Source organism: Nansenia antarctica (assembly GCF_963989245.1).
Source record: "Nansenia antarctica genome assembly, chromosome: 7".
Classification (NCBI taxonomy): domain Eukaryota; kingdom Metazoa; phylum Chordata; class Actinopteri; order Argentiniformes; family Microstomatidae; genus Nansenia; species Nansenia antarctica.
In genome coordinates this window covers 45,127,463-45,139,944 of record NC_137677.1, presented here as the reverse complement: position 1 = coordinate 45,139,944, position 12,482 = coordinate 45,127,463, and the positions used below count along the sequence as shown (strand labels likewise).

The 12,482-nt window shown below is 39.6% G+C and overlaps 1 protein-coding gene across 1 annotated transcript in view; it reads left to right on the top strand.

The window, feature by feature from the left end:
• Window positions 1–12,482, top strand: part of LOC308162643 (low-density lipoprotein receptor-related protein 1B-like) — a gene marked incomplete at both ends in the record, with an annotated part of 148,352 nt that overhangs the window by 68,333 nt on the left and 67,537 nt on the right. The window contains 8 exons of the mRNA XM_080536787.1: window positions 546–677; window positions 995–1,222; window positions 1,702–1,876; window positions 1,994–2,088; window positions 3,419–3,568; window positions 8,395–8,535; window positions 8,638–8,763; window positions 9,059–9,190. Of these exons, the coding sequence (XP_080392913.1) occupies window positions 546–677; window positions 995–1,222; window positions 1,702–1,876; window positions 1,994–2,088; window positions 3,419–3,568; window positions 8,395–8,535; window positions 8,638–8,763; window positions 9,059–9,190 (1,179 nt within the window). The remainder of the gene's footprint in view (window positions 1–545; window positions 678–994; window positions 1,223–1,701; window positions 1,877–1,993; window positions 2,089–3,418; window positions 3,569–8,394; window positions 8,536–8,637; window positions 8,764–9,058; window positions 9,191–12,482) is intronic.

Here is a 12,482-nt window from a genome sequence, read left to right as displayed (position 1 = left end):
CCCATAATATTTGCAGTTTGTTTCTGTAAGCTTTTGTGCCCTTTATGTCACTGCCAGGAAGGTGAGGCCTTTTGATCCTAAAATGGTGGGGAGAGAGAGAGAGAGAGAGAGAGAGAGAGAGAGAGAGAGAGAGAGAGAGAGAGAGAGAGAGAGAGAGAGAGAGAGAGAGAGAGCGAGAGAGATACATATATATATACATACACATACATATCATACAGTATTTCTGTTTTTAGCACTACTATTGTACATTAGTTATTACATTATTATACATTATACAATTATATACATTATTTTACATGACAGTACCCAGTCTGTACATAGTGGCCTTCCTAAAAAGCTATTGCACAGAGTCCCTGGGGATACATGATGTTCAATTGACACACATTAGAGGTTCTTGTTGAATCTCATACTGTATGTGCCCAAAGCCTTTAGTGCACAATCCTGTATTACATACTTTTTTTGTAAAATGTTGCCATTGCCTGTTTTTCTATCTTTCTGTTCCTTTTGCTGACTGGTCTCAAAAGTTGCACTGCTCTCTCATTTAGCTTCCAACCCGTGTGAGGAGCATGATGGACGTGGTCCCTGCTCACACCTGTGTCTCATCAATTATAACCGCACAGCTTCCTGCACCTGTCCACACCTCATGAAGCTGTCCCCAAACAAACAGTCATGCTTTGGTGAGTGGGACCAGCCATCAGCATTCCTATAACATCCTCTGTGTTTATCCTTTTTGATACCAAAATGACAATGTGGGAGATTACACAATGACTACACAAAGAAGAGAGAGTGTTTTTTTGAATTTGTATGCATATTAATTGTCTCATTGGCATTTTAAGTATTGGCTTCCGATTTGATAAACATCAGCATTTGCATCTATTTAAAGCTGTTATCATCCTACCTTCATAGCCATATCTGACTAAAAGGTCAACCTCTTAAAAAAACCTCTAGTTATTGATATTCTTTCTTCTATTCAATTTCTGTCTGCTTTCAATAGCGCTGAAAAGGTTTCTGCTGTACGTCAGGCGATCAGAGATCCGTGGCGTGGATATTGACAACCCTTACATGAACGTTATGACAGCGCTGACTGTGCCAGACATCGATGATGTCACCGTGGTGGATTATGACGCTCAGGAGGAAAGGATCTACTGGGCTGATGTCAAAACCCAAACCATTAAACGGGCCTTCATCAATGGGACCCGATTGGAGACGGTCATATCTGGAGGTAGAACAGTCTCCTTTGTGGTACATTATTACATATGTATATTAATTAATTAATATATGTACATAATATATGTAATAATATATAATATGTAATATATGTAATAATATGTATATGTACATATATATATACATATACATATTAATAAAGTATATTAATACTGCATCTGTGCTGTGGACCTCTTTTGATTGACACTGACATCGACATTTCTTGATTGGTATTCCTAAGTGTCTTTCTTGTATCAGGACAGAAGTGCAGGAAATCAACTCTGTCATTGTTTTTGTTGTGTAAGGTATTCTTTTTCTAAGGTAGATTTAATTTGATGACCACAGAACAAAAGCCTCTCTGCATAAGCTGTTTGACTTACTCAATTGTAATGTTTACTTCTTTGACATGTCTCTAATAACTGGATGCCGCCTAGTGTCTCTGTCAAACAAAGGCCCAGTTGGAGTGACAGCCTTCCTGTATTGTTTTGTCCCTAGATATTCTAAATTGCCGTGGGCTGGCTTTAGACTGGCTCTCCAGGAACTTATACTGGCTCAGCTCAGAGAATGACGAGTCGCAAATCAATGTCGCTCGACTAGATGGATCCCTGAAGACCTCTGTCATTCACGGGATTGATAAGCCAAGGTGCCTTGTAGTGCATCCCAGCAAAGGGTAAGTAGATTACATCACAACATCTGTGCTTCAGCATTATCTTGGGCCCATTTCATGGGTTTGATAGGAGGTTTGATAGGATGTTTGATAGGATGTTTCTTATGTCTTCCTCTGTAGCAAAATTTACTGGACAGATGGCAACACGATCAACCTGGCCAACATGGATGGGAGTAACAGCAAGGTCCTTCACCAAAACCAAAGGGAACCAGTGGGTCAGTTGAACATTATAGCTCTGTTTGACCTGGCTGTGAAACATTGCTCCAATACAACCCCATATGACACGTGTTACTGCCTTGCACAGTCACAGTCCCTAGGCTGGCCGTGTTTAGTCTGTCTGTACATGTATATGTATGTACTCATACAGTAGAAGTATATTGTACAGTACATACTGCCCACTCATACTACAGAAGGCAGTTCATTGATCATGAGCGGTTGATTTCTCTGTGTTTGCACATCTCTCCAAGTGTTAGGGGTTAATATAATTAACCAATTTTCAACTGAATGATGCCATGCCAGTCGTTTGATCTTGTACACTCAGATGATATAAGGCTGGGTGAACAATTGGGCATCTGCAGGTCTGCGTCTCAAGCAGCTGTTCTGACAGACCCCAAGGTCATGTTGTCATTCTCTCGAATAAACAGTACCATTGTTTTTCACAGTTTTCAGTCTGTTGGCCCTGTCAGCAATATAAATCGCTTGGGCATCATATTTCACATGGCTTCATTTATGATTATGGGGTGGACCTGGGGACAGAGTAAATTAATGATCTGTTGTGACTGTGAATCAGCCATACATAAATCCAACACACCGTGGGAGACAGAGAGCTGTCCAGGCACACAATTGAAATAGCCTCCGGTTGCCACCATCAATAGTGCCATTCTGTCAAATCCCATCATGTCCGCTAGGAAATGGATTTAAAAGGAGACACTCTCTGGTCAAATTATTTATAATGTCAACTGGAGGTCATAGAGATATCCCAGGCCGCAACGAATCATTCCACTACCCCACACACATATACTGACTCTCACCCAGGCTTTACGTCCACTTGAGAGTGCCTTTCCAGTACTAGATGCATATTGCTTTATATCTACAATATACTGACTGTAGAAGGATTGCTAGTTGTTATGTGTGTCATCTTTTCTTAGAATATTTCCTAGGACTATTTTGCAGAGCGTTGTTACCTATGCTAGCTTGCAACATCAAGAACATGGAACAAAACCTGAAGGAAAAACTGATTTTTTTATTTTTATTTTTTAGCTCCGCCCAAGCAAAGTATTTGATTTGTTTGTGAGGCATCACTCATTTCGAACAGGTTTCCACTTCTTTGTAGCTACTTTCTGCAAAGGATTTCTCCAGGCTTTCCTAACTACAGTAGGAAAGCCTGGTCTCAACAAGGTTACATCTTGTGAACACACAATTACTGTGCACACTCAAAGAAAAATACTAAATAGTATTGTTATCCCCGGTATTATCTTTTATATAGCTACAGTACTTATTGTACGCATACTGTATGTTAAATGGACTCGTCCTCTTTTCTCTTAGGTCTCTCCATAGACTACACTGCCAATAAGGTATACTGGATAAGCTCTGGTAATGGCACTATCAACAGGTGCAGTCTGGACGGCAGCAGTCTGGAGGTCCTGGAGACTGTGAAGAGAGAGTTACCCAAAGCGACGGCTCTGGCTGTTATGGGTGAGTGGAGCATGTCAGTGCATCAGATACCCATCAGGGATTAAGGAGAAAGTGTGTGGGGATTATCTGTCGCTAGTTAAGTGGTTCCTGAATGAAGCCATTTAACCAGCATTGGCGACAGTTCTGCTCCACTCTGTGTGAAATTGCCTGGGCATTAGATAATTAAAACACAGGCTGGGTTTGATTGATGATTGATTTTTTTTGTAATGAAAGGGGAGGTGGATGTTTATTGTGGATTGTTGCTCAGTGTCTCTGTTGACTCTAATTTGTTGGACAATCCATCACCTGTGGGTTTCATTTGGAAATGTACTAAAGGTTAGGTAGGTTATAGCACAACATGATGTTTTTTGTTTTTTTCAATAAGGAGGTACTGAATCATGCTTATTTCTCAAGATTATTTGTTTTTTTTGTTATTGCTCCATTCTCAAAGAATGTTTACTGAATACCTACCAGTGTTTGTATTTGAGAATACAAACACTCAAGCATGCCTGAGCTGATTCAAAGACGGTTTTCCATGAAAGCAATAGAGCTTATGCGAAGTCACAGTATAATATCATAATATATTATATATACCGTACTGAATATCTACCAAACTAAATTAAACTTTTTCCATCCTTTTTTTGTTTCTTTAGTAAACATTCTTTGGGGAAGTAGATCATCAAAGACGGCAAATCTTAATATGATTGATTTAAGTCCAGATGGAATGAAAAATGTCAAGACCACTATGTCTCATAAGACGTCTATTTCAGCACATAGCATCTGGGTTTTTAATTACATTACACCTTGAATCTTTTTTTGAGTAAGGCTTAGAATCTTAAATGGATTCACTTCCAGTTACAATCTGGATGATTGGGAAGCTTCTTGTTGTATGAATGAATTTGCCTTGCCAGCCGCAGTAATGAGCAGAGAGCAAATACAGTGACAGAAGGGTGTTGTTTTAAAGTTAGAGTTGATGGTCTGATTTGGCGAGAAGAAATTGTTGTCAGAGCGAAATTCATGCCTTTTGAAGCACAGTATTAAGTCATTGCAGGCCTCCTTTTTCTTTTTCATTGAACGATTGCCTCTGACTGCAAGTCGGAAAAGCTGTAATTAGGCTGTCAAGAAGTAAAGAAACTATTGATGTAGGCCTCATTACTTTATGGGCAGTAGGCAGTACTGTATTTAAAGTCTTCAAAAGGAAAGGAACAATATGACAATACATTCATGTACTGTACGAGTTACTTTATGGAGAAAGTACTCCATGAAATGAAATGTTCTTGCAACAGAAATGGAAAAAGAGACATCATTATATAGTATAATACACATTTTCACATTACACATCTAGAATGCAAGACAACACATACTAATGGCTTACTCTCAAAGCTGTGGCTGACTACAGTGGAATGATATTCTCACAACAAATCATGTATCACAATTAATAAAGCATTGGTGTGTTACTCTTCATTGACTTGACAGGTACTGTAGGTTATATTTAGGTTTATAGCACTCCTTTTATGAAGGATCTTGGACAGAAAGGGTGTGTGTGTGTGTGTGTGTGTGTGTGTGTGTGTGTGTGTGTGTGTGTGTGTGTGTGTGTGTGTGCATGCATGTGTGTAATGCATGTTTGTAAAACAGTCAGAGTACAGAGTACTAACCAATTGTCCATATTCCATATCTCTTCCATAACTCTCAGTTTGTAGACCAATGATCATAAAAAAAGTCTTAGTGGTATGGGTTATGAGCTTAGTAATGTTAGGTACGTGCATGGCAACATTTGTGTCATAGAAGCTTACAGCTTTTGCATCTTGTCATTTTATAAACCTAGAAGGTAGAATTGCAAATATTCTGTGGTGTAATCTGACTAAAGCCTTTTTTGCTTCAATACACTATCTAAAGCATTTAGGCCACTCTGTATTGCTGTAAATTATGTTCAGCATTGTTTCTGAAGTTTCTGAAGCTTTTTAAAGATTTTTCTGGGCTTGTCAATACCGTGTATGTTTTAGCCTATGCAATAGACTTATGTATTGAGAAGGAAACATAGTATGTATGTATGGTATATAGCTTAGATTTGATGAGGGGTAGTGGTGGTCTAGTGGATAGTGAGTTGGACTTGTGATCGGAAGGTTGTGAGTTCAAATCCCGCCTGAAGCCACACCACTACTAGTGTGCCCTTGGGTAAGGCACTTAGCCCTCAGTTACTCCAGGGGGAATGTCCCTGTAATTCGTAATTGTAAGTCGCTTTGGATAAAAGCGTCTGCTAAATGGCAAATTATTAATTAAAATTATTATCTATAAATAGTACACAAAAGTCATATGGAGCAAAAAAGGTACACAAAAGTCATATGGAGCAATACATCTGGAGGAAAGGGCAAAACTGCCGATAGGTCTCAGTGAAAAGAATATTGATTATTTCTCAGTGAGATAAACAGTCCCTGTAGAGTAGCCTTTAGAGATGCCTGTTGTGTCCATAATGACTGTAATGATAATGAAACTACATTTATATGCCCACACTTCTGTTTTAAAATCCATTTTCACCTAGCTAATCTCTATCGCTAAAGTAACTATATTTTTTTACTTGTAGGGTAATTTGTGGAGATCAGTAATGAAATTGGCATTTTATTCATCAGGTTCAGTAATATGATTGCTTTTATTCATATGTCATTGATTATGTGTGCCATCTGTTTCAGAGGGGAATGTTTGTTAGACTTTGTTAGCATTATGTGCTAGGTGTATGGGCTGTCCTGCTCCATTGTGAATTAGAGAATCAAAGTTATTGAACACAAATTTAACACCAGCTCCTTACGACAAAGCCCTTTGGTCTGCGTTGGGTCAATCAATGGGCAGCCTGTGTTTGTAGTGGTTAAGCCTGTTCCTACCCATCATCCTGTATAAATTAAGAGAGATTGAGATCTAACAGGGTTCTGACCCGGATCTATGGCTCTCTCTCACAGCAGGGAAAGGGGACCATTGATGAGAGACTAAGGCTGCTCTAATGACAGGTTTTCCATAGTTAAGCCAACTTCTGCTCTATCTCCCACTGTGAAAGGAAATCACTATTTGACTGTGGTCACATGATATGGTCACCGGACACTTTATTAGGAACACCTGTACACCTTCTCATTCATGCAACTATCTTAATGATGTGGGGAATGTTTTCTTGGCACACTGTGGGCCTGTTAATACCAATCAATCATCTCTTGAATGCCACAGCTATTTGAGTATTGTTGCTGACCATGTGCATCCCTTCATGGCCACAATTTACCCATCTTCTACTTCCAGCAAGATAATGCACCGTGTTACAAAGCAAAAGTCGTCTCAAACTGGTTTTGTGAACATGACAATGAGTTCAGTGTCCTTCAGTGGCCTTCCCCCGTCAACAAATCTGAATCCAATAGAGCACCTTTGGGATGTGGTAGAAAGGAACATTCACAGCATGAAAGTGCACCTGAAAAATGATTCAAACATCTTAATGGAATCAATGCCACACAGAATTGAGGCTGTTTTGAGAGCAAAGGGAGGCCCTACCCAGTATTAGTATAGTGTTCCTAATAAAGTGTTCGGTGAGTGTACAATTCTGATTGCTTTCCATGTTGGTATCGCAATAGCAGCATGTCTGGCAGGCTTCATCAATCCAAATGTGTCAGAATGAGCAAAATTATTGTTATGCATCGACAAATCCAAAATGTTGACAAGCACACAGCAGTTTACAATCAGCAAACAATTGCATGGTTTTCTCCCACTTATATATTGTAATGATTGCCAAGGCTAGTTGTGAATAGAGGTAATGAAAGCTCTGTCACAGTCCCAAGGTCGATCCATTCAGCTCCAGGAGCAATGCAGTAATTGGATTGGCCAGACGGAGAGGTGAGGGCCTCTGTTTAGAAGGTGTGGGTGATCCATCAGGTAGTGCCTTGCCTGGAATCAAATCAGCGGTTGAGAAGGAAATTGAATATGATGAGCAACAACTAAGCAATCACAGCTTTCCTCTGCCCCCCATGGCATCACATTAACACTGTAGAACAGCTAATCTGGACTCGCTGATCCGGGGGGGTCAAATGTTGGGCAAACTGCATGTAGGCTGTCAGTGTCAATCATGGCAATTTGTCTGATTTTAGAAAATGAGTTTCTCTTTCCTTTGATTGTTGACTTTGAGTCCAAGGCTAGTACTTGAATGGCAGTGGTTGCCTTGGGATGTAACAATGGTTGCATTTTCACTGCCTGCCTGCTTTCAGTCAGACATTATGAGCGCATGACAATAATAATTACAGTAATACCTCCAGAACTGAATATAGACATTGTATTATACATAATGGAATCTAAGAAAGATTGTTTTCAATGTTATTCCATGTTCCGATTTTTTCCACTGCATGATAAATTGTTATGTCTTTGCATAATCACTGGCTCCCTGAAATATTAACAACACATCTCTTACATGTGTTGAGAATAATAAAATAAGATCTGAAACCCTCTTGATGACATTACTCTACTGACTATAAATATGTGTTTCACCTTTCCTGCTAACTGTGTCTATTTTTACATTGTGAATTATTATAGCTCTAGTCAAGAGCTGCAGCTGTGTATCACTGAATTCTGCAGGGGGGTGGAGGGGGTATTGTGCTGGTTCGTCTCCTCAATGGGACAGACACTCTCGCAGCATCCCTCTCCAAACTCATGCTACTACACTCCTACCTACTTCCCATCAACAATTACCTGTGTTTAAAGCCCTGGTGTCTTGTCCGATCAACTTGCAGTACATGCAAAGTTACATAATAGTACTGTATAGATAGATATCCAGCCAGACTTTATTTGAGGGTATAGTTTGAATTGAGGCCTGCTGTTTGTTTCAGGTGGTAAACTATGGTGGGCTGATGATGATTCAGCCCAGCTGGGAACTGTTAACAAGAGAGATGGACGGAACCCAGTGGTTCTACGGAATAAGACCAGTGGAGTGGTACATATGAAGGTGTACGACAGGGAGGGCCAGAGAGGTAAGCACACGTATGCATGCAAACACACACACACACACACACATACACACACAAATGCATGTTCTGCTTCTCTGAATTTATCATTTCATGTTCAATATTCAGGAAGAAACCCATGTCAGGTAAACAACGGAGGATGCTCCCAGCTCTGTTTCCCCACATCTGAGAACACTCGCAGCTGCTCCTGTACTGTGGGCTACAACCTGCGCACTGATCGCATGTCCTGTGAGGGTAAGCAAAGTAGACTACTCAAACTAACTACACAAATAGCAGTAGCCTCAATGTGACCCTACAGCATGACCTTAAACACACTAGAAACCGCTGATCTCTGAGGCCAACATATAGACCATGTCAATTAAATGAAACACCCTAACATAATGATTGCATGTTTTAGATTTTTGATAACCAAGTAGTAACCATGTTATTATAACACAGTTGCATCTACTGCATTTTTTTTTCACCCTGTACTGCCTGCCTTTTGTATGTAAAGAGAGTGAATGAATTACAATACTCTCTTGTTCTCTAGGCATTGAGTCATTTCTGATGTACTCGATCCATGAGGGGATCCGAGGAGTCGCATTGGACCCCAATGACAACATAGAGACTTTGATGCCCATCACAGGGACTCTGTTTGCTGTGGGTGTGGACTTCCATGCAGGTACAGTATTTCCAGGACTGGCAGGTCACACTCAATCTATGTTCCTCAGTTCACAGTTATACTGAAAATCTACAGCTCAGGGAACCATGGCCCTCTTCTTCTATTGTGCTCTGCGCTATGTCTGCCACATATACATTACATAGACTAGATGGATTTGATGGATTTGATGGCTGCATATGGAGTAATGTGAATTTTTGTTGTAGATGGTGCTTATGTGTTTGGATGCCTTGTGGTTTTAATATGTAGATGTTGTTAATCTGTCATTTTGTTTTATGTACCTTTTATCTTGTTGGAGCATGTGAGTCGAAACAAATTGCTGCGCAAGCAGATAATAAAGTGCAATATAATCTAAAACGATACTCCAAGTGAGAATTCATAATCAAGTACAAAGTGTGAAGAGAGAGAGAGTGAGAGTGAGATTGAGGGAGACCTTTGTTGTAGAATGCTTTAACCCTCTAGAATAACGGTTAGTAGTGCTGTTGAGTGCTCCAAAGAATAATAAGTTCACGTTACGGGCACATCAGCATGAGTAACACCCGGCCAGTTCTCCACCAGCCTTAGAACCACTCCTGACACAAAGCAATTCCCCAGATATTGTATCAAATGAAGGTAACATGCACACTGCTTTGCATAAACCCATGGCTCGTGCTGCCGTTATGTGTTATATACAGTACATGGTCTCTTTCTTGCACAATTCATGTGATAAATATGATAGATTTATTACACAGGTGAATGCTATGAATAAAGTATGGACTAGTTGTGCTTCATATATATTATCTTGCCACCAATATGTGATAACAAAAGCCATATATTAAGGGAATGTAAAGTTTTATCTAACATAAGCACCCGTGTGCAAACATACACACACACACACACACACACACACACACACACACACACGCGCGCACACACACACACACACACACACACACACACACACACACACACACACACACACACACACACACACACTTATCACAAACACTTATCACACACACTTACCACACACTTTTCACACACACACACACACACACACACACACACACATATATCACATACATACATACACATATCACATACATACTGTACATCCATACATGCGCCATAGTCACATACACAGTATGTGTTGCATCAAACAGTGTTTACAAGTGAACATTAGTCCCAAAGAATCTGTCTAACGTATAGAGACAGTGTACATGAGTTGTTACCTGAACTAGCTGTTCAGGTAACAACTCATGTACACTGTCTCTATACGTCAGACAGATTCTTTGGGACTAATGTGGAGAAATAGGGTGAAAACGTCACATGCTGTATATGTCACAAAATAATTATTGCAGGCTAACACCGTATTACTTGAGGCTCAACCACCACCTGAATTGTGTCAGTGATCCTGAAGGTCAAGAGTAATCTTATTGTGTGACCGCTTTTTAGTTTAATGAGGATACAGCCGAAAATGTAGTTAAAATTGGATTCTGGCTGGGTAGAAGGTTGGGATGTCTTCCCCTTCATTGCTTGATACAGGTGAACATGCAAATACACAGTTATGCTCAGCCAGAAGCAGCTGATAGCGCACGCATAGCATTTGCATGGCATTATGAGGCAGGTTGCTGGAGCGTAAAAAAAAGATGAAAGCCTTCCAGCTGAATCCTGCCACATGTAAGATATGTGTTAATGGCAGAGTGGGATTAGAATACTTCAAAAATGTATTCAGATAGCGAATACTAAATACATGGCTCAACATGTATTCTGATACTGAATACTGAATGCATTGCTCAACACGTATTCAGATTACTGAATGAACTTTTCATTTGTACACAGGAGCATTTAAGAAAACACATCAAATAATTGTTCAAAGAAGCATGGACACACTAAACAAATATTTCTTAACATATTTTTTAGACCTACAGTGTGTTGGCAAACCATTGGTCGACGAAGTTCAGTATGCCAATGAGAGACAGACAGTGGCATACCGTTGGTGGACACCCGTCAGCACACCAATGGTAGACGGACACAGGCATGCCAGTGGTAGACCGACTGCCAGCATACCAACGCTAAACCGACAGCCGCTAATCAGAATCAGAATCAGAATTGCTTTTATTACAACCAATGTACAGGTACACAGGAGTAAACGTCTTAGGCTTAGGTTCTTCGACATTGGCATTGCAGCAGGATACAAAATCAACAATAATAGAATGAAGTAAAATAAGTAAGGTAAGTTATAATAAAGTAGTTAAGTCGTACAGTAGTACAGTAGTAATAGTATGTGAATGGTGGACTAATGTAGTCCTGCCAAAGCTAGACTACCGTCGGCATGACATTAGTAGACCGATAGTTGGTATGCCAACGGTTGATCAATGTCGCCCTGGCAGTGGTAGACCAACAGTTGACATGCCAATAGTAGACTGACAGTTAAACCCTAAAGACTGATGCCATTTTAGCTAAATATAAAGCTTAGTAAAGGAGTGGAGAGGATGGCTTGCCAACAGCTAGAGCAGTGTGCCATCAGTGGGCTGCTTTCGGGCCAGTTGCGGGTGTCAACTTGTCGTTGGTGGTCCTATCTTTGACCAATATGAATACTAGGCTAGATGATTTTTTTTAAATTAAAAAGTTAAAACATAGTTTTCTCAACTCAACCAAGCTCTCCGTACAATTTAGCAGCTGTGAGTAGCACCACAAATTGCAACTTTGCAACTTCAGCCATCAACGGATGCAGATTGCACAATATTATTTTTCTCATTCAGCTGAGCAGTTACTGTGCAGTGCAGAGTAGCAGCAACATTGTGAGGTTGATTGAGTTGCAGGCTGTTGTGAAAGAGATTCAAATATAATTTTTGTTATTTATGAAAGTATCTGTATTCTGAATACACAGAATACCATAAAAAGTATGCTACAAGAATGTTAAATACTTCAAAATGTATTCTGAATACATATTCTGAATATATATATATATATATATATATATATATATATATATTATATTATAATATTATTATAATATATATTATTATAATATTATTATAATATATATTATATATAATGTATTCCGATACCTATACAATCTTAATGTGAATTCAGTATGAACAGGAGGGGGGTGCAAACACTGCCTCACCTCCTAGCAACCTATGCCTACAGAACTGACAGGCAAATACTGAGATGTACTTAAGGCTGGATGGAAGATGAATGACTGAGTATGTCATGCTGTATGAAACAGAGTTATTATCTAAAGGATCATAACATTTTAGATGCCATGCTTTGCATATGCAATATACTTTTCAATAAAACCGGGTTTACA